The 22,939-nt window shown below is 40.4% G+C and overlaps 2 protein-coding genes across 13 annotated transcripts in view; one reads left to right on the top strand and one right to left on the bottom strand.

Annotated features, from left to right (window-relative positions):
- The window catches only part of INTS14 (integrator complex subunit 14), a 90,524-nt gene that overhangs the window by 27,415 nt on the left and 40,170 nt on the right, over positions 1-22,939 (bottom strand). The window contains exons 1-7 of one of the 9 annotated variants that reach the window (XM_057722911.1): positions 11,407-11,748; positions 8,217-8,345; positions 7,830-8,109; positions 6,179-6,286; positions 2,355-2,510; positions 1,018-1,136; positions 433-575 (exon numbers count right to left, since the gene is read on the bottom strand). In XM_057722911.1, the coding sequence (XP_057578894.1) occupies positions 433-575; positions 1,018-1,136; positions 2,355-2,510; positions 6,179-6,286; positions 7,830-8,051 (748 nt within the window). In that variant the 5' untranslated portion in view covers positions 8,052-8,109; positions 8,217-8,345; positions 11,407-11,748. The other 8 variants (XM_057722912.1, XM_057722913.1, XM_057722909.1 and 5 more) reach the window with 8 other exon arrangements.
- The window catches only part of SLC24A1 (solute carrier family 24 member 1), a 45,075-nt gene continuing 33,995 nt past the window's right edge, over positions 11,860-22,939 (top strand). For all 4 annotated transcript variants that reach the window (XM_057722904.1, XM_057722906.1, XM_057722907.1 and 1 more), the window contains exons 1-4: positions 11,860-12,613; positions 12,817-12,965; positions 13,590-13,653; positions 19,892-20,029. The gene's annotated coding sequence lies outside the window, so the exon portion shown is untranslated. The remainder of the gene's footprint in view (positions 12,614-12,816; positions 12,966-13,589; positions 13,654-19,891; positions 20,030-22,939) is intronic.

The following is a 22,939-nucleotide window of genomic DNA, read 5'->3' on the forward strand; positions in this document are numbered from 1 at the left end:
GACCTGAGAGACCATCATTTCACCTAGACTCCACTCACCTAGCCAATAAGAACTAGAGGAAGTGACTTGTCCAGGGTCACAGAGGAAGACTCACAAAGCCAAGTCTAGAAGCTAGCTCACCATAAATGACCTTAATAATGATGCTAATTAGTCTTACTATCTCTATTAAGAACTACCTCAAAGATTTCAATGCTAGTGAATCTTGCCCTGGTTTCCAACTCTAGTAATTTGTGGTTATAATCACCTAGGATTGGAGATTAACTCATGACCTCACCATGGAAGACCACTAATCTGCTGCCCCTCAGGCATCCTCCCATCCAAAGTATACTGCAATTCTTTTCAACCCTTCCGGAGAGAGGAGAGTAACAGTCAGAAGTGAGAAGAAAGCAGGGATAACAGAAGAACTAAGAAGGAAGTTTAAAAAAAAGTTACCTGTGTTAATGACTTTAGGGACAGGATCGATTTCCTCATCCACAACAAAAGGTTCTGGCCTGGGGAAGACTTGCACATCAGCGGTTAGGTGTCCACACTTGAGAACGGCATGGAAAGGTGTATATGCCAGATCTATCAGTTTTCTAGAATATGATGATTATTTGTTATAGAAAGAGTAACATGATATGTATAATTTTTTTTCAAGCAATTTTATTAAGATGTCAAGTTTGTTTCCCCTTCAAGTTGATTCCAAAACTATGATCTGACCGTTTGTGAAACAGAAGAAAATCTAATATTTTTGGTGAGAAGATTTCAATTCTGAAAAGCCTAAAAGCAAGTTAATCTTTGAAATCGCTGTCATTGTAAGGAAGTCAATACCTACAAACATTATAGATTCAGTTATGCTTAATATAAAAGGGAGTGAACTTTTAAAAATCACGAGTATCAATCATTTTAACTGAAAAATGTGCAAACTAGGGAAAATGAAATGACACAATTAGAAACATTAGAATAGATATCATTGTTTGATATCAAATTATAATGCCAGATTGTAAGAAGGCAAAAAAGCTCAAAGTATATACTCACCCAAACATAGACTGTACATTTTTCAAGCACAAGGGACCATCAATAGTAAAAATCTGCCCTTCACCATTGTTTAAATCTATAAGACGTTCAAGGCAATCCAAGGAATCAGTGCTCTGAAGCTACAAAGCAAAACAGATGACTCTTTTAAAATGGCATAAAATTCCACACTATTATCAGCACACCAAGGTCACATAACAAAGATGATTTTTTTAACAATGTGAGAAGGAAAATAACTAACAATTTTGACGCAAGGTTACCAAAGAGGAATGTTGTATAAAATTATGCCAAATTATACCAGTAGAGCTATTTCATTCCAAGTAGTTTTGCAAAGATTCAGAGGTGACTCCAGTTGGTATTCATATAGCACCTTCCCTTCCAAATGTTTCTAACATCTTTTGGTAAGAACCATCATTATCTACATTTTACAGATAGAAAAACTGAGGTGAAGAAAAGTTAACTAACTTTCCAAAATAAATGGGAAAACTAGAAAGTAGAGTTTAATAAAACATACATCAGAGGAATGTTACTTTACAAAAAAAAAAATCAAAGCACACTTCTGTCAACATTTATGGTGTAATGGACATAAGAATTCCTAAGTGAGGGGAATATCTAACAACAAAAAGGAACATTTTGACACTTCAGCATCTGAAGAATCTTTCTGGGAAGTAGGACGGATAACAACTCCAGCTATGTTTCCTGAGATGGGGCAACACTCTACTTTCAGAGAACATTTGAGACATAGAGTCTTTTCAAATATAATTAGCAATCAGTCTCAGTTGAAACAATGGTGTTCAATGTTATAGCCATACCCCATTTATTGAGCTTCACAGATACTGCCTTTTTTTTTTTTTAAACAAATTGAAGGTTTGTGGCAAACCTGTGTTAAGCAATTTTATTGGCACCATTTTTCCAACAGGATTTACTTACTTTGTCTCTGTGTCACATTTTGGTAATTCTCACAATATTTCAAACCCTCCACCAGAAAAAAGATTACAACTTGCTGAAGGCTCAGATGATGGTTAGCATTCTTTGGCAATAAAATATTTTTAAAATAAGGTATGTACATTGTTTTTTTTAGACAACGCTTTTGCGCACTTAATAGGCTACAGCATAGTACAAACAAAAATTTTATATGCACTGGGAAAGTAAGAAATTAATGCAACTCGCTTTATTGCGATCCCTGCTTTACTGTGGTGGACTGAAATGGAACCTGCAGTAACTCCGAGGCAGGCCTGTATATGTAATATAATATTGATGGAATATACTAAAAAATATATTCCATTTTGAGTCCTAAAATATATCTAATCAAACAAAAGAACTTAGTAAAAAAGCATTACCTCTTCCAGATTTGCCATGCACATGATGTATAACTTAGATGGGAAAGGAAAAGGTAGTGGGAACCTGTTGCTTTCGCTGCGTTGGCTGTGAGTAGCCAGGGAGTGCCGCAGTGACCCTCTACCAATGCCAAGACAGCCATCTGTCACCAGAACAACCTGTTTGCAAAAAGTGAGAGAAGTTTTGTACATGAAATAATATATTTATTTAAAGCGGTCTCATTTGGCAATGTTTTCATTTCCCCCTAATTGCATTTACACTGAAAAACGTACTTCTGCAGGGATACAAGCAAAGATGTGAATAAATCTCAACAACATTTTGTCAAGTGAAAGATGACAGACACATTGTATTGATATGGAGTTCCAGACCAGGTAAAACAAAACTAAGCTAAATCAAACAGGGGTTGTCGGGTGATACCAAGTAGAAAGGTGCATGAGGAAACACTATAGCGTAATGGAAATGTCCCATATCTTAACTGGAGGAGTGGTTACAAAGGTGTATGCATTTGTGAAAACTCAATAAACTGTATACTTAAGATCTATGTATTTTATTGTATTTTATCTAATTAAACCTTAAAAAAAAAAAAACATCTGGGCTTCCTAGGTGGCGCAGTGGTTGGGAGTCCGCCTGCCAATGTAGAGGACATGAGTTCAATCCCTGCTCCAGGAAGATCCCACATGCCGTGGAGCAACTAAGCCCATGTGCCAAAAAAAAAAAAAAAAAAAAACCATCTACTTGTGAACACTTAAAAAAAAGGACAAGAGCAGGACTTCCCTGGTGGTGCAGTGGTTAAGAATCTGCCTGCCAATGCAGGGGACGTGGGTTTGATCCCTGGTTTGGGAGGATCCCAAATGCCGTGGAGCAACTAAGCCCACAAGCCACAAATACTGAGTCCGTGTGCCACAACTACTGAAGCCCACTCATCTAGAACCCGTGCTCCGCAATAAGAGAAGCCACCACAATGAGAAGCCTCTGCACCACGACAAAGAGCAGCCCCCACTCGCCACAACTAGAGAAAAGCCTGCGCACAGAAACAAAGACCCAACACAGCCAATAAATAAATTAAAAAAAAAAGACAAAACCATTCATAACCAATTCTTACTTAATTATATTAAAACTAGAACCTTATCTCTTAGAAAAGGAGTTGACACCTAAGGCACGAGTGTCAAAAATGGCATAAAGACCTATTCTAGGGCTTCCTAGGTGGCGCAGTGGTTGAGAATCCGCCTGCCAATGCAGGGGACACGGGTTCGAGCCCTGCTCCAGGAAGATCCCACATGCCGCGGGGCAACTAAGCCTGCGCTTTACAGCCCGTGAGCCACAACTATTGAGCCCATGTGCTGCAACTACTGAAGCCCACGCGCCTAGAGCCCGTGCTCCGCAACAAGAGAAGCCATGGCAATGAGGAGCCTGTACACCACAACGAACAAGTAGTCCCCACTCACCGCAACTAAAAAGAAAGCCCGCGCACAGCAAAAAAGACTCAACACAGCCAATAAAATAAATAAATAAATTTATTAATAAGACCTATTCTATGTGTGTCCCTAGGAAATACCAGCACAGAAGTCTAAAGATTGAACCTTGACAGTTTATTTTCAAAGATGACAAACTTTACCTACCCCTGCTCAACCATAGTGACAACTGCTTTAAACATGTATTTATAAAAGCTATTTAACCAGACATGGACATGACCTTTAAAATGCATTCTTAATCAACCCATAATTTTTAAAATCCTTCAAAACATACCAACAATAGACATTTGTTACAAATCATTTTCCTTTTCCTCACTGCTTCAAAGCAATCCTGTGCAGGGTGGACTTTCCAAGAAATCCAGGGGAGGATTGTTTTTGTTCTCCCTAGCCTAGTCTAGTAACTTGACAATAACATGTCAGTAAAGCAGTACTAGGTGGTTGTACCATGTGAAGTGCCAAGATTGGCACTTACTTCTAAAGCCCAAGAATGCTTAGTAGAGGTCCCCTGGAGAGATGTCATCCCTTGGGAAGACAGTCAAGGCAAATTCCTCTTCTAGGAGGGGGATGACTACATAATGATTTACTTCAGATGCTGTGTGATAATGAAATAGTTCTTTAATGTCAAAATGAGACAGACTTTACTCAGATAATGAAGACATAGTCCAGCTCTCTAAAAAGTTGGTTACAAATATTCCACATTAAAACAAATCCGTGATAGTAACTGATTATAAAAACAATCACTAATAACTTCCACTGTGTTGTGGACCTGGTTCACCCCAAAACTCACCAAGCAAGTCTAAGTGGATCCAGGCCCAGCTCCTTGCCCTCAGGGTACAGTATATCTCAAATTCAGATTCCTCCTTTTTGCAAAGGAAGAAAAAAACATTAAAAGGCAGAAGTCTGTATGATGCACAAGGTCTGGCTCTTACATATTTTCTGAGTTTCTTCTCTAAAACCACTGAAGAAGTAGCAAATGAAACTGTGCTACCTGCTGGCTTCCAGTTCAGAAGATACTGACAACAAAACTTCACTTATTCAATATACGGCTAGGAAATTAGATAGTCTGTATGCATATTTACCAAATAAATAGTGTTTATGAAGTAAGGTGCCAAAGATTTTTATTTCTGAAAAGAAATTGATCAAAAGGTATTTACTGGCTTTTTTAGCAAGTATCCACTAAAATGATCTGATTTTTAACCTTTTAGTAGTAGCTCAGGGTCTTCACCAACACATGAGTTCATACTCTATAAAAAAGGATGGTTTTACAGTAAGAAAAAAAAAAAGCTTTAAAAAAAAAAAAAGCTGGGTTGAGATATAATTTACATGCGATAAAATTCATCTTTTTTAGTATATAGTTCTATGAGTTCCAATGAGTGCATTCAGGGATGTAACCACTTCTACTATCAAGATACAGACCAGTTCCATCACTTCTCATATTCCCTCATGCTTTATTTGGGTCAGCCCCTAACCTTTCCTGACCCCAAGGCAGCCACAATCTTATATTTATTTAAAAAACAAATATCAGTGATGCTACTGATACTACTAAGGAATCCTTTATTTGACCCTATAGTAAAAAAATTATATACTATGGCCCACTGCCTGTTTCTGTAAATAAAGTTTTACTGGAACAGAGCCATGCCCATTTATTTACTTATTATCTATGGCTGCTTTCATGCTATGACAACAAAGTTGAGGAGTTGCCATAGATAGCTGCAAAGCCTAAAATACAGAAAAGTTTGCTGACTCCTGTTGTAGACTAGGATGATTTTCCTTTTAGCAACTTTTCTGTTTTCTCCTTTAAAATATGCTACCACTTCTCAAAGTACCTGTTTATAGAAAACTTCCAATTGCTATAACTCTGCTCTGATTTGATGCTAATGTGGACCTATTGTGGACTCTAAGGAAAGGGCAACAGATTTTATGACATTCATACACTTCACTTTTTAGACAACTCAGATAGCTGATAAGGTTAAAAGTTTGCTGAATAAATGCTACACTGGAATAATGAAGACAGACTGTATTGTACTGATGCTTACAATTCCATCACTCGAAATTATAATCACCCCTTCCAGGGAGTGTTCTAAAATTCCACCGTGAGCCCTTTGTATTTTATACAAACAATACTAGTTTGCAGTAAGTCAATTTACTAGGAGGATGCTTTCCTTAAGGCATAATTGTGTTGCTCTCTGAGTTTATTAGTGTTGATTTAGTGCCTTCTTTTAAAAAGATACCAATACCGTATAACATAGTTTGTGGAAATTACAATATATGTTGTGTCAGAGTCTGAAGAAAACTGAAGCACCTCAGTGGTTAATATTTTTAACCTAGGGCAAAGAAAAAGAATTGATCACTACCTGACAAGGAACTGCACCACCCCATTCTTGCTGAACGATATTGCAAACGCCAACTAATGCAGACTCCAAGCAGGTTTTATCATAATCATCCATATTACTTAGTGCTTCCTGAATGAATGAAAGATAAAAGTGCTCATTATTCTTTACTGTTTTAATTCGCTACTAGAAAAAAACATAAATTGTTCAAAGCATGAATGTCACACAGGGGACATTGTGTTTCTGAGAGACCAAAGCAAATGTTCTTAGAGAAAAATGGTAAAACAGACTTCCTCAATTATAAAGATTAAAAGAGCTTCCCTTTATTCTGTCCTCTCACCAGCTGAGAGTGAAAAGTTCATCAAGTTCATATCTTTATAAGTGGACCTTGAAGGAAATAATTAAAAAAAACATTTAAACATCACAAAAATAATGACAAAATTTACTGAATACTATCATCATTCTAGGCATTTTACATGCATTTAATCATAACATCCCATGAGTTACAAAATGATTAGGTAACTTTCCCAGGTCTTATGCCTAGAAGTGGCAGAGTCTAGATTTGAACCCAGTTAGTCAGACTCCAGGACTCCTGGTCTTAACCATTACTCTGCACTACCTATATAGCAAATCTTTAAGTTTCAGAACGGCTGAACATCCAAGATCCTTAGTTTACTCACTTGTAAGAAATCCAGTGCAATTAAAATTTTAAAAAAAAGCTTTCGAGTCACTAAAGAAATGTGAGATAATAAATGATTTAACAAAATTTTATTAAAAAAGCAAACTACACTGATCCTAAATTTCTAAGCTGCCTAGCAATTACTAAACTGTTCATTTTAATTCCACAAACACTTACTGGCTGCTCACTATGGGCAAGGAACTGTGCTAGGCATTGTTGGAAATATTAATAACTTAGAGGTATTGTCAGAAAGTAAATTCTCTGGCTTATCACAGACAACACCTTTGGAAGATAACACCTATCGATCGAGGTTTTAAAATGATGATTTCTTGGCATCTGTAAATCAAAGGCTATTGGTGGGGCAAAATATACTCCTGAATTACTCTAGAATAAGGGTTTTATAAGGAAGGACTATTTTCCATCTCAAGTTTTTTTTTTTTTTTTTTAAGAACTTTATTTTAGGACTTCCCTGGTGGCACAGTGGTTAAGAATCCGCCTGCCAATGCAAGGGATCTCTGGTCCGGGAAGATTCCACATGCCACACAGCAACTAAGCCCATGGGCCACAACTACTGAGCCCAACCTATTGAGCTGGAACCCGTGTCCCCTGCATTGGCAGATGGATTCCTAACTACTGCGCCACCAGGGAAGTCCCCACCTCAAGTTTTATAGAAAAGTAGAAAAGAGTAAAGTGTTGAACCTACAGATCCTGAACTTTAAGGAACAGGGCACTACATCCTGAGATGCTCCCCTCCCACAGAGAATTCCAGAAAACCAAGAGAGGAGACTATGGCAACAACTCACAGCTCTACTCATAGCTCTACCAAAGGCAGACACCTACTGGTTATGAATCCTTGTTTTATAGTTATACTCAGATACTATACCCATAGACTTATTAAATAATTCCAGTTCTAAATATTCAGTGCCATATAATAACACTGTTTTCCTTCCTGTAAATCTGGGCCCTGTACATACAATAACTCATTCCTTTTTGTACCTGTAGGGTGTTATAGTCTCTTGTGAAGGGAACCATCAATTCCCAGAGTGATGAAAATACCACCAGAGCTGTAAACTCAAGCTTGTAATTTGTGGCCATGTGCTCAAACAGCATTGTCAAACCATGGGCTGCCAGGTGCTTGCGCTGATATTCCTCAGACCCCTCGATAGACACAGGTCGGGTCATGGAAAGGGATACGTCCATCACCACCACTGTAGGCATGATGAAAGTGATCCCAGTGTTCCCAATCAGAATGCAAACAGATACCTACAGAGAAATGCTGTAAAAAATAAATACGATTAGGTCTTGTATGTCATGGAGAGCAAAGTATTTTTTTCATCATAATTTTAACCAAACTTTCCAGAAATAAATGAAGGCAAACCCTACTTAAGTTGAGGTGAGGGCAAATCTGCAGGGAATTCGGTGAGAGGAAAGCAAGCAGTTTAGCTCACTGTGAGGACCACTGCTAGAATCACCCAATAAACGGCCATAAATCAAGGACCAACTTAAGTATTTCTAGTAAAAACAAAATAAAACAAAATATTAAATTCAGGTAGCCCTTGAGTTGAATACATTCAAATCTTACGTAACTTAATATAACAAACACTCCTACATCACCTCTCTGACTAAAGAACATTTACTAAAGAACATTTTTAGTTGTCTTATGGTGGTGCTTTTTGACAATCAACTATTCTTTTCGGGCACCATCACTACCTTACTCGATACAGCAGTATTTGGGCAAGTGTTTGCTGAAGTATCTTGTTGCTTGATGTCCTTTTTTAAAAAATTAAAATGAACGCAAAATATAAAAATGAAAAGGCTAGAAAAGTCATAGTCCAAATTAGACAAAGATGGAAATCATTAAGCATGACAAAAGCAAAAAACTGCTAACCTCAGCAGTATTGTAGATAAACGAGGCAACAGTGCTTTGACTATGAAAGAAAAGAAAAAAATTAAAAATACGTATGATAGCTGGCATTATCTCATGACTGTGTATAAAAGTCAAAATGTAGAAGAAATGGAGAAAACATTAAAATTATGGATTGAGAATTAGCATGAAGAAAACATTTGTGTGCTCAAAAATAAACCAAAAAGTTCACAGATACACAGACCTGCTCTTGCTGCTGCTACTCCATTATTAAGCAAACTATAGTCTATTCATACAATGAAATATCATATAGCTATAAATAAATGACACATGGATATCAGAAATATTTATATAAAGTATTAGTAATTGAGAAAAGCAAGTCACAGGACTGTATGTATACACTGATTACAACTTCATAAAAATCATATTGTATTTATTGCATATATACAAGTTTGCATATATACAATTAGAGAAGACTCAGGATGGACATAAACAAGTTAGGAATCTAATGTTCACTAATTTCTTTTTTGGAACTTACTTCAAAACAGTTAACAGTGGCAAGAGTGCTTGTTTTAGTACAGTGTCCAACTGCAAATGTGTGATATCCTAAAATTCCATTTGTAAATAGGGTGTTGGGAACTCTGAGCATATTGGCGCATGGAAACAATGCTATAAATGGGGATCTGGGACTCATGACAAGTAGGAAAAGCCTTTGTACTACATAATGGCCTGAGATACATTTCAAACACAGTAATGCCTCATGTATCCAACATCAATAAAGACTAAAGGAGATACATAAATTAACTCTTCCAGACTCCTCAGAATTCCGAAATGTTTAACCATTTTGATAGAAAAAATTAAAATGTGCATCCCTCTTCTGTCTCATTAAACAGCATGCTAAACATAACTCACTCTGACTTAGCTTCATAACTCTGAACACCAATACTGCCCAGCACACTGCTGCCCTGATGTTGTAATTTATACCAGCATTCTCCCAAGCGTGTGCTGCAGGACGCTCTCCTGGAGGGATGATCCAAGAAAAATGAGTTCAAGTCTTATTACAGACACGGAGAAGCTCTACAGAAAAGAATCCAGTTTAATTTGCTAACTCTGTGTTTCCCATTTAACCCTTTTCAGATCATTAGTAAAGGTCCCACGGAACAAGTATTATATAGAACATACCCAGAAACCCTGCCTTGCACTCAAGGGATCCAGGCTGTTGTGCTCTGTTTTGGTGTCTCCTCTTTACAACTAATTTTTGGACCATCAGTTTGCATTCCACTTTTCTCTGTAATCATCTTCCCTCTTTCCAATTTGCTGCTTCTTGGCTACTATGAGCTGGAAAACCAGATAAGCCAGCTTGTTAAAATTGTGTCCAAAGTCAGAGTTAACAGGCTCTGAGAGCCTGTGAGTTTCTTCTGGTGTCATATACACGAGCTTAGGTGTATTTGACTTGGTACTATCTCATCTACTCAGTCTTTCCAGACCCTTTCTGGGTCTCAGCTGGGTTGTTCAAAAAGCGAGGTCCTGTGCAATACTGTTTCAACTACACTACATTAGACTATAGGCTGAATAAAAGCAGGGGCAGTGTGAGATTTTGTCCACCAATGTCTCCTCAGAACCTATCACAGCAGTTGGCATACAGTATGTACTTGACAAACACTTGATAATGACTAGTGAACTATCTCCAAGTACCAGATATAACATTAACTTTTTGGCAAAACACACTACAAATTTTCACTCTGGACACCAGAAACACATTTCCTCCTCTCCTTGTTCAAGCAGAGCTATCAGCAACTCTTATGCCTCTGCCCACATAGAGTTTACCCAGCTCCTATGGTATTCCCATTCATGCACAGAGGTCTTTATGTTATTCAAAGTGGGGATGGGGAGTACTGGCCTCATCTCTTAGGAGAATGAGAATTAGGACACACAGACTTAGATCATATATAAGAAAGCACTTCTAGCTCATGAAATCTGCTGGAATGGGTGACCACAGCTGGCATTCTTGCCTTCTGGTAAGACACTTCTGGAGCTGGGTCTTTCTTCTGACTGATGCATTTGTGTCCACCCCCAAACACACCTCCTTAACAATGGCAAAGTCATTAGAAACCAATTCAGAACTCAGGTTGTAGCACAGAAGTAAAAGATGGAAGTGAATGTTCTTGAAGGATGGTTCACTAAAGCAGCCTAGGCCTGATTGAAAATAAATAAATACAATAAAAAAATTCCTGCCCACACAGTCCAGCAATCTTGTGAAAACAGCATATTTCTCTATTTCTCTCTCTTGGGTTGATTCTTACCCTAAAGTCCTCCACCCCACCCCCACACCTTTCCCATAAGTTCTGTTTACCTACAATGCTTAAGTCAACTAGTGGTCTTCTCGTCTCAGGAACAGTCTCCTCCTGAGAATAGCTCTAGCCTCTTGATTTGGCCATCTCCATCTGCTACACATTTATAATTCTTCCTAGGAGACAATTAGCTCATTCATGAAGAACAGATTCTGAGGAGTATCTCTCTTAAAGCGTGATTCCACTCGAATTTGTAGGGATCCGCTAACCTACTCTTAAGTTTCTCTGTTGGCCTGACATACCTTGCCCGGATGAGTCCCCTCCACCGTTCTCAGTTACAACTTCACCTCTAAAGTGCCAACCTGGAAATACAGAATTCCTGCATCTGGATCGCGTCTGCCTGGGGATGTATTTTTACCTTAAAATCAGTCAAGATTTTTTGAGATCTGGAAGTCTCTTATGGGAAGAGGAGGCGAAGGGGGCCTGGGCAGGGGGCCGACATCGTGGTGCTTGTGCGGAGCTCGGGCGCCTCAGAGGGAAGGGAGGCCAGAGGCAGTGCCCTGGAACTGGCGCCGCAGAGACAGCGCTGGGCGGCGACCGGGGCGGCGGAAAGGCCGGGCGTCGGCCCCGCGTTGTTCCCCGCCGCCGATCCCCTCTCCTGCAGCTCCAACAAGCAATCAAAGACAGCCTAGGGTGCCCGGCCTCCTCCACTCACCCCGCGCCCATCACCGGTACAGTCCGTCCGCAAAAACTTTCCGCCCGCGCGCCGCGGCCGGAAATATAGGGCCGCGCGACGAAACGGAACTCGGCTCCGGGGGAGCGTGAGGCGCTTGGGGCGGGGCCTTAAGGACTCCGTGGGCGGGGCGCCGACTCGGCGGAGACGCTGTCCGGCGTGTCTTGCCCTGGGGTTCCCTTCACAGCGTTTTGTCTGCGACGACCGCCACGACCCCCCTCCTCACAAGTCCCCAACTTCGCCGGCCCCGGGCTGCGCCCGCCTCTTCTCTCCCCCCACCGTTCTCGGGCTCTACCTTATCTGTCTCTGGCCTCCTGGCCACCTGCCTCTCCTGGACCCGTGGGCCTCACCTGTCTGGGTAACCCCGTGACCAGTTCGCACTCTGTCTCCTCGCTCACCTGGGCTCGTTGGTCCACCAGCCTGACCCTCACTGATATTTGCCCCTGCATCCTCTTCCTGCTCGTGTTAAATTGTAATTCCTGCCTGAGGAGAGCTCACACTAAGCGTGCAGCTGACGTGAGCCAGTTTCCACGTCAAGACTTTCCCTTTTGGTGTCCTCAGCCCGGATGCACACTTTATCCCCCCGCGCCTTTGAGGGAAGCATAGGGGGGTTCCCTCAGTTCCCCTGCCCTGGCCGAGGTGCACTGCTGAGGGATTTGCACTTGGGCTTTCCTGTGAGGCATCGTGGGCCTTCTCTTACCTCGCCTCTGGCCACCTGGTGTCCCCATGGCAGCCTGTGCCTCTGCGTGGTGCTAGAGGGGACAAGTTGTGACCTTCTTTCTAACCTCTTAGGGAGCCAGGAAATGCCTGCTCGAGGTAGGCCTGAATGGATGCCAGCAGGCCCCTGGGTAGTCATGGTTCAGAGAACAGTGCTGTACTACATAGGTTACAGGTAGGAACAGAAAGGCCTGTAGAAGGCTTTAGGCCTTTGCCTCCTTTTTTTTTGGTTGGTGGGAGGGGGCGAGGTAGGGGGTGAGTCAAGGAGGGAGAATGCTTTGAACTGAGCAACGGAGTCTGTGACTTTTCACAGCTTGTTCTGTGGGAGAGTGTGGGCTCCAGTTGCTTGAGTTCTTGCCTATCTCCTTCTTATATCAGAGCTGGCTGGGAAGGCGCATCAATCCATGGGAATGTCCCTGCCAGCATCAGGGCCCAGGGGCAGGCAGACTGCCCTATTTGCTTCAGAATTTCTCTCCCCAGCTTGGCTGGTCTCACCCTGCTATGCTTGATCAGGCACTGGAATCCAGGTAAGTAAGGCTGCATCCTGATTACTTAGTTGTAACTTCTAATTCTTTCCCTAGTGGGAGGGATGTGGCCAAGAATGTGTGGGCAAGGGAGTTGTTGAGCTGCCCCTAGTGTGCTGATGACTTAGCCCTGCAGTCACTGTTCTGGTAGTTCCAGCTCAGTTCCCTGGACTGATTCGTTACCTTACCCAGTCCTAAAGATTAAGTCTATTAGTTTGCTGGTGGGTGATCACATCTTCTAGTTCTTCTGAATACAGGCTTTCAGGGCACCAGGGAAGCAAAAGGGCAATTGATTAAAATTGATGATAAAAGATAGAACTACCAAGAGAACCACATCACTTAGGGCAACTGGTAAGTGCTTTAGTTTTTGTTTTCTAATTCTTAGTAGAATCCCATTAAAAATCAAAAGATTGTTCAGTGAATATAAAATCAGAGAACATTAGCACAAAGCGTTAGAAAGTCTTAAAGGAGATGTCTTTCAAGCCATAGCTGGCTAATGAATTTCTTTTTTCCCACTCAAGAGACCCTTAGCATTTGCATGTTTTCACACATACATTAAAGGAAATCAATAAACAACTTCCGTTGCATAATCTATCATCCCCTTTATTTTTTCCTGCTTTGAAACAGAGGACCGCTGTCACAGAGGCTTTGAAAGGCGGAGTGATTTGGTTTCCAGTCTGGCAGAGTAAAGGTTAGTGACAGAAATAGCAAACTGCTCACAGAAGCCAAATATTGGGGCTCAAGGGAGGTTCATATACCCATCCAGTTCTCCTACAGCACATATTGAAAATGTAGATTCCCAGGCCTTGCCAACTGAATTGGAATTTCATGGGTTGGTGCCTGGAATCTTCATTAAGTTCCCAAGATGATTTTTCACCTACAGAGAGGAATGGTAAGGATTGAGTGAGGAAAAGGGGGAGAGGTTAAGGGAAGGCAGTGAGCCCACATTCCTTTTCTGTTCTTCCCTCCCTTTCCATTTCCTGTTCTGTCCTTTGCCCTATGTCTTCCTTCCTGCCTGCTCTAGTCTGGACCTTGTCCAGTTACAAATCATACTTCCAACCCCCAGGCTATCTGCTTTCCCTCATCATCCCACCCTATTCCTCCATTTCTACCAAAGAGGAAGTCCAAAGAAATTGTAGATATGACCCTTTAGTCATCTTAAAAATTTTTATTATTGAAGATTTTCAAACATAGACAAAGATGGGGAATAGCATAATATATCCCCAAGTACCCTTACCCTATTTCTACTATCAACTCAGTTCTCAATCTTCTTTCATTTATACCCGTATCCACTTCTCCCCAACATATTGTTTTGATGCAGATCACAGATAGCATAACATCTTGTCCATAAATATTTCATTATGTATCTCTAAAAGAGAAGGATTTTTTAAATTAATAAACTTTAGTTTTAGAGCACTTTTAGGTTCACAGCAAAATGGAGTGGGAAGTACAGAGAGTTCCCATATACTCTGCCCTCACACACAGAGCCTCCTCCACTATCAACATCCCAGCACCAGAGTGATACATTTGTTGTACTCTATGCACCTACACTGACACATCATTATCACCCAAAGTTCACAGTTTATTATGTGCTTCACTCTTGGTGTTGTACATTCTGTGGGTTTTGATGAATGTATAATGGCGTATCTACCACTGTAGTATCATACAGAATAGTTTCACTGCTCTAAAAATCCTCTTGTGCTCTTCTTTTTATCCCTCCCACTCCCATGACATCCAGGAACCACTGATCCTTTTACTGTCTTGGGTTTTGCCTTTTCCAGAATGTCATATAGTTAGAATCATACAGTAAGTAGTCTTTTCAGATTGGCTTCTTTTGCTTAGTAATGTGCATTTAAGGTTCATGGCTTGATAGCTCATTTCTTTTTAGTGCTATATAATATTCCACTGTTTGGATGTACCACAGTTTACTGAAGAATATCTTGGTTGCTTCCAAGTTTTGGCAATTATCAGTAAGGCTGCTATAAACATCCTTATGCACATTTTTGTGTGGGCATAGGTTTTTCAACTCAATTGAATAAATACCATGGAGAGAGATTGCTGGCTTATATGGTAAGCATATGTTTAGTTTTGTAAGGAACTGCCAAACTGTCTTTCAAAGTGGTTGTACCATTATATATTCCCAGCAGCAATGAATGAGAGTTCCTGATGCTTTGCATTCTCACCAGCATTTGATGTTGTCAGTGTTCTGGACTTTGGCTATTGTAATAGGTGTATAGTGGTATCTCATTGTTGTTTTAATTTGCAGTTCCCTAGTGATATATGATGTTGAACATCTTTTCATATGCTTACTTGCCATCTGTATATCTTCTTTGGTAAAGTGTCTGTTCAGGTCTCTTGCCCATTTTTTAATCAGGTTGTTTGTTTTCTTGTTGAGTTTTAAGTGTTGATTGTATATTTTGGATAACAGTCCCTTATCAGATATGTATTTTGCAAATATTTTCTCCCAGTCCAACTTGTCTTCTCATTCTCTTGACAGAGAGAGACTTAAACCCACAACAGTTACAATACCATTATCACGTTTAAAATAATTAACAGTAAATTCGTAATATCATCAAATACCCAGTCGGCTTTCAAATATCCAGTTGTCTTGTAAATATCATGTTTTACTTTTTTACACTTGGGTTGTTTTAGTCAGGATCCAAGTTTGATCCAGACAATGCAATCTCTTGATATATCTCTGAAGTCTCTTAATCTGTAGGTTTATTCCTCCATATCTTTCTTCCTTTGTAATGTATTTGATGAAGAAACTCTGACCTCCCTCTTTATCCTCCTTCAGTCTTTCCACACCATTTGAGAAAACCACAAAGCTTCCCCAGTCTAAAATAATGGAAAGACTCATTGAACAAAGAAACGATTTTATACAATTCCAATTTCAATGAATTTCATCTCTGTTCTGTAAATAGGAGTGAATCTTATCCACCATTGGATCCCCAGGGTCTGGCATGTGATACTCAATATGCATTTGTGGAAAGAAGATAGGAGGGAAGGAAGAGAGGTTATTAGAAGAAAGGTCAAAGGGAGAAAGTAGAGAAAATTTGGTGGGTGCTACATTTGTCTAAGAAAGTAGAACTGGACTTTTTAATTTAGGGCACCCTTGCCTTTGAAAAATGTTATAAACTGTAAATTTTTAAAGGCCTCTCGTGATCTGGGCCTGCATCTGTCTTGCCAGGCTCACTCCTCACCTTCTTAAAACTTTAGTAGTATCTTTCAATGAAAAAGCAGATGAAGCAAAACAAAACTAGTTTTAAAAAAGTTATAAAAGTAATTTATTTATGTGGGAAAAAGTCAAACAGTTTCAAAATACATGAAGTGAAAAATGTGTTTCCTTTCCTAGAAGTAACCATATATATCTCCCTGCCTCAAGTATGGTTCCAGCCACTGTGTTTGAGAGATGAAGCACCAGGGTTTTTTTGTTTGGTTGGTTTTATTCATTCTGTATCTACTGGTGACAAAAGTACAGCTATTCTTACATAGTCTTTGCAAAATTGTTTCTACGTGTGTGTGTGTGTGTGTGTGTATTCATTCCTTTTAATTGCTATATAATTGACTGTTGGAAAGATGTGATATTTATGTAACTAGCTTTCCATCAATGTTTAGATAGATTTCAGTTTTTGGTCTGTAAGCAATGCTGGCAGACCATGATTGGAACTTTTCCTCTGACTGAGGTGGGAAGCCACTGCAAAGTTTGGACTATAGAGAGACATGATCTGACTTGCAGTGTAACAGGGTCACTTGTGCTCTTGTATCAGATTTACCCTCTATCACCAGTGTCTTCACCAGCATTGGATATTAAATTTCTTAGTCTTTTTCAATTGATAAGCCAAAAAACAAAAAATCCAAACAAACAAAACCTTGCTATTGCTTCAGTTGACTTTCCTTTGTAAAATCAGATTTGACAGGGTGAGTTTTACTCAGTGGGCTGTTTCACACTTACTTAAGAGGAGTTGTTACTTGTACTGGTACAGTGTGGATTCCTCCGTGGCCACACGGAAGCCCTCTGATAGTGCCTGTCTGACCTCTTCTCTAGACCCCAGGCCCCTCGGAATGGGTACCTGACTGTGACAGGTGCCAAAACCCTGTCTCTAAACTGCTACCAACCTGGAGTGTCACCCCCTACAGCTCCCTGCTTCAGGTATGGCTACAGCCACTGGCTTGGAGAGATGAAGTGTCATGGGATGTCTGGGGGCTTAGTTTGCTCATTTCCACCAGTGACAACTGCATAATCGTTTAAAAGAAATCCTATAAGTGATAGAATATAAACAATTAAAACAGTATAAATAAAAGGTCTTGGACTGTGACACAGTTCAGTATCTGACAGATGCAAGTGCTTCCCCATAATTTTAACTGTACCTGTTACAGCAACCCCGTGAGGAAGTTCGTCTTTCTTGGTTTTGTAAATGAAGGACTTGAGGGTGAGAGACCTTCGGAGACTTGCTCCTCGTCAGGCTTGTTACCTTCTTAGAGGTTGCAAAGTAGTAGTAGGTCCAGTTTAGCCCCAGACCCATTTTGTTTGCCTTTAATATTTTTAAATTGTTTTACATCGGAGTGCTTATTGATGGGTCATTCATTCTCCGTCCAGACACAGCCCTTATTACTCTCCACTGACTTTGAATAGAGCTGATTTAGCTTAATTTTAGCCACCCAGGCCCTGAAGGCATTTGATTTTGCAGCCCCTGCCAATTCTTGTCTAATTCCACCGTGCAACTGTAGGGTTGATATCAACTCCTGAGGCAGGCCCAGAAATAAGCCAGCCTTAGCAACAAACCCTCTATGTCAGGTGCAAAGCCTAATTCCTTCTCCCTCCTGTTCTAGTAGAACCGTGGGAAAGGCCTTGAGCTGCAGAGGGAGGGAGAGGAAAGGCCTACCTGCCACCCTGCCCAGCCTTCCTGAGCCTGCGATATTATTGTGAGGGTCACAGCTAGATTTACCTCACTTGTCCTGCTGCTCTGTTCCAGGGGTAGTGTAAAATAAGGCAACTTTTTAGCAAAAGCAGATCAGCTTTCCCTCCTTGGTGGTGCTGGTCTTTCTCCAGCAGTTTGATCTCTGAAAGGCCATGAGCCTTTATGAGTGGGCATCTCCCCATCCCACATGTGTGTAGCTTAGGTGCCCCGTCTCTGAGCATCTCCTCTCTGGGATGTACATCTTCAGCCCATCAACAAATATATTTATTGAGTGCCAGACATTCTTCTGGACTCTGGGTATTCAGCCTTGATTACGACAAGCAAGGTCCCTGTCCTCATAGAGCTCACCTGCTAGTAAGAGATTAATGCAAACATTAATCAGATTATTACACTAATAATATCCAAAAGCAGAAATAACAACAGTACCAGGCAGTGTTAATATGTTTTACATTTTAACATATTACTTAATTCTTACAACAAGCCTACCAAGCAGGTAGTGTCATTATCATCCTCATTTTACAGTCATTGAGAAGTTAAATTCTTGCCTAAATTCACACCACTGGTACAGACAGTGCTTCCACTCTTGGTTAAGCAGCAAACTTTTCTACAGCCTGTTGAATTTCAAAGTGTGCTACAACCCCATGCGAGCAAGACAGAAGGAACCAGGTTCTCCCCCAACAGCTGGGAGTTAGGTTAGCACTAGAAAGAGCTCCTTGGTAACAGTTATGAGTGTATGAGAGAAAGGAATCCTGTTCTGAGTATTTGTTTCTCTCCTGAATTTTCTTTCCTTTGGCCACACTGCACAGCAGCCTACGGATGTTAGCTCCCCAACCAGGGATCAAACCCATGCCCCAGGCAGTGGAAGCATGGAGTCTTAACCACTGGTCCTCCTGGGAAGTCCTCTCCTGAATTTTCTATATTGCACAGATAACATTGTAAAAATAGAGGAATTATTCTAGAAAAAAAAAATCACTCATAATTCCGCCTTATGAATTGGGTTCCTTTTTCCATCTTTCTGAACCAAAATGTGACTGTATTAGTTGGTGTGAGACGAGAAGTAACTAGATCTCGTTTTGCCTACAGCACTCTAAGAGGCAGCGATGGGTAACTAGCAGAGGTCATCCCCTCTTCCCAGGCTTCCAACATCCAGAGTGACCCCTGGACACCCAGAGATGAAAATAGCTCTTCCACAGGGAGTGAGCATCTCTGTGTGCCTCAGTAGAGGGAGCTGGGTACCTTCACTCAGGGCGAAATAGGGCAGGGATGAGGCTGTGAGGGATTATCTGGTATTTCAGATGGAAGTAATCAAAGCAGCATGCTATCCCTGTACCTTGGAGGAAACAGGGGAAAGAGGAGCAATCAGTAAGCATCAGGCAGAGTTAGCTGAGTGATTGAAATGGTTTCCAGGTGAGTGGTAGGATCATGAGACAACCCCCCCCTCCCCGCCCCCATTGCCTTGCTCCCCCTCCCACTTCAGTCAGCTCCTGCCATGAGCTGGACTCACAACTCCTCAGGTATCTTGGGGTTGTGGACAAAGAATGTTGCCTGCCATATCAGTCAGCAAAGGATGTTGTGGCCATCAAGCCATCAGCCACTATAGCTGCCCCCCCCCCCCCCCCCCGCCGCCACAGAGTGGTGTACGGTGGGTGGGGTGGGGGACTCAGGCTGGAGATAAACCGGCTGCTGGCTCTAGATAGTTAAGGTGCATATCAATATCAAAGGAATAATTTCATTAAGCCCAGATGCTTGCATCTTCCCATACATAGAAAAACACCAAACTCATTAACTTGAGATGTCTGGTTTTCCTTTACCTAACAGTAATCTTTTGATGTTCAGCTACCTGGGATTTTGCAAAAACTCCTGTATATCCTGGCTCCTCCCTTACCTCTTCAGAATAGTCCTTCAGAACTGAGAGGCTGTATCCTGGGCTTAAATCCTTAGTAATTCCCCAAATAAAACATAATTCTCAACTTTCAGGTTGTCCTTTTTTTTTTTTTTTTTTTTCAGTTGACAGTTTGTGCGACTGAAAAGGGACCCAGAACAGACTTCCCTCCTTCGCCTGAACTCTATGAGGAACCGGAGCCTTGGTACCAGCAGAGGCCTCTTGTGCCCATTTGCCTCCTTGGAGAATCCGGATGAATTTGGGTAAGTCTCTCCTAGTTCTCGTATCTCCTGATTATTGGTTGATGATCCTGAGTTTTAATTGGCAGCTACCTACTTGAAAGGTATGAGGGGAACCTGGTTGAAAGACACTGGGAAAAAGTACCTCCCAGTTGAAAGATACTAGGGGAGCCTGATTGAAAGACACTAGGAGTTGCTCAGTTGAGAGACACTGAGCTGTCTAGACTGGGTGAAAGACTGGCCTAATAGCTTTCCTAAACGAGGGGCATCAGAAAGCCAACCTCTAACTAATACTGCAGCCAAATTTATGTATATACAAACTTAGCTACAAGTGCTTAATTGGGAACTAAAGGAAATCTCTCCCTGAAAATGGGCAGTATGGGTTTTTTTTATTGCGTACACAGTTAAGCTAGAGAAAGCCAGCTTGATAAAACATTTTTTTTTTTAGAATTCTGACCTTAAAGAAGCAAAAGCCCTCCTAGGGAGAATTTGCAGTTCTCTCCTTGTGTCTTTGATATGTGAATGCTCTACCTGATATTCTTGGGGGGGGGGGTGTTTATTTTGAGAGCTTGGTCTCTGCCATCTGGGCGGTACACATGACAACCAGTCGAATAAACTGGGATTCTGAGCGGTTTTTTATTGTTGTTGTTGTTGTTGTTTTTGATCTAGCTGGGAAGTTTGTCATAAGGGGTCCCAGCCCAGAAGGGGCCTTTGTCTTCTTAACCTTCACTGCATTCACCTGTACAATGAAGGCCCTTTACTTTCTTAGATTGTTTTTGGGAGTAAACTTTCTAGATATTGTGGAGGCTACATCCTTTGCACTCTCTTATGGGGATGCCTCTTATGTCTTATTGGTTTGAGTTGCTATTAAAATACTACCTGTCAATGGCCAGACAATGGATCTTTTAAATTGGAAAAAACTTATGAATTGGTAAAATTTTTAGAGAACGCTCATTATAAACAGCTGTTTTATTGGTACCTATAAAAAAACAAATTAGAACATGGGAAAAAAAATATATATATAATGGTTAACCTAAGACTCCCTTAGTTAAAACAAATAAACCAGTTTGGGTAGCCTTACTTGTGGTCTCTGCTTCCCTCAGTGTGTCTTTCAGATGCTAGTAAAAACATTAAGATAATTAATGTCAATTAGGTTGATTAACAGGGAAGTAAGAAAAAAGTGAAGGGAAATTCTAGACTTCCCAAGGTGGAAATTTTAAAGGATAAAGAAATCTTTAAATGGTTATTAAGAAGTGGGATAAATAAAATGGACATTAATGGGATTAAAACAGAAGTTTTGATACAGCACTCCCTAAGGTTGAATGGGCTAAAGGGACCTCATTTTGGTCCCTAACATTAGAGGGCCCCAAACAAGTATGCTTTATTTATCCCAGTTTAAAAAAAAAAAGAAAGAAAAAAACTATATATATTTAAAAGGCTGGAAGAAATTACACTAAGATACCTGACCAACAAGTACTTGGGGCAACAGGCCAGTTAAGTTAAAAGATTGACAAAAGGGCCTGAGCCCCTTGCCTCAGTCCCTCTTTGGGGACCCCAAAGCCTTTTATACAAAAATAGATAAAATGGGGGATAAAAAGAAAGGAAAGCTTCTAGGACTCCTTGTAAGACCAAGGCTTGTTGATGGAGTCCTAATGGAAACTAAAATTAAAAGTATAAAAGTTGATAGAATTGAGATAAAAGCTCATAAAAATTGATATTTTTAAATGGGCTTTATATAAGATGGTTACATCTCTTTTGCCTAAAAATATTGTGGAATAGACATTATATCTTACTGGGGAATGCTTCTCCTGTCTGCTATTATATGACAGGGAATATAAATCTGCTTGTGAGGCAATATTAATTAAATATACTAAAGAAAACCAATAGGGTTACCTGAATCTGCACTATATAAAGTAAAAGCTGGGAGCTAATATTCAGGGGCTAGTAAAAATAATAAGAGATTTTTTTTTTTTTGCTCTGTATACTCAGAAAGAGGACATTTGTTAAATGCCTTGTACAAACTTTTGAAAGCATGATAAATTGAACCCTAAAGTTCTAGAACATAGGACTCTTAATTTTCAGTTTAGTTGGAAATCTTCTCATTGATATAAAATATATATAAAAAGCAAATTAAACATAAGTGGGCAAATCAATCTTTTAATATCATTTAGGTGGCAGACCAGTTCTTGGGGGAATTAGAGGCAACTGTCTTTGCCTTGCAGATCTCTGCAAATCAGAAATGTAAATACAGCCCTCAAAGACCTGAGGCTGAGCCTAATTAGCTCAATCAGGTAGAACCTGAAACCAAAAGGAAAAAAAGGCCTTTTTAAACTCTAACCACTGGTGAGGCTCCCTCACCCAAAATCTAATTTATAGCCACCTTAAAGAGTTTATTGAGCACAAATACAGATCTTACAAATCTATTCCACAAATTGCAAAGCCTGAGCCACCTGAGCAAGCAAATTCAACTTATTCCAATTGTTATTTATAAAGTAAGTTTATATTGTAATATCTGATTCATAATTAAGTGTTAAAGTGAAGGTATGAGGGGAATTTCCTGGTGGTCCAGTGGTTAGGACGCCACACTTCCCCTGCAGGGGGCCGGGTTCTATCCCTGGTCTGGGAACTAAGATCCCACAAAGCCACACGGCACAGCCGAAGAAAAGAAGTGAAGCTAAGAGATCTCTAATATTGTCTGTTTATATGTCTATGTGTACATTACACATATGAGATGTCTCTATCTCTGGAGAATATTATCAAAATAAAATTATAAAAGAGCTCTTTTTAATTGACTTAAAAGTAAGCACTTACAAATTAAATATAAAAGAAACTGGCCAGAATGAATTTCAGGTTCATATGATCTAGGAAATAATTCAATATTAAGTTACTATCTGGTATTAAATCTATCGTAAGCTTGTTGATTTAATCAATACA

Source organism: Hippopotamus amphibius, chromosome 2, assembly GCF_030028045.1.
Source record: "Hippopotamus amphibius kiboko isolate mHipAmp2 chromosome 2, mHipAmp2.hap2, whole genome shotgun sequence".
NCBI lineage: Eukaryota > Metazoa > Chordata > Mammalia > Artiodactyla > Hippopotamidae > Hippopotamus > Hippopotamus amphibius.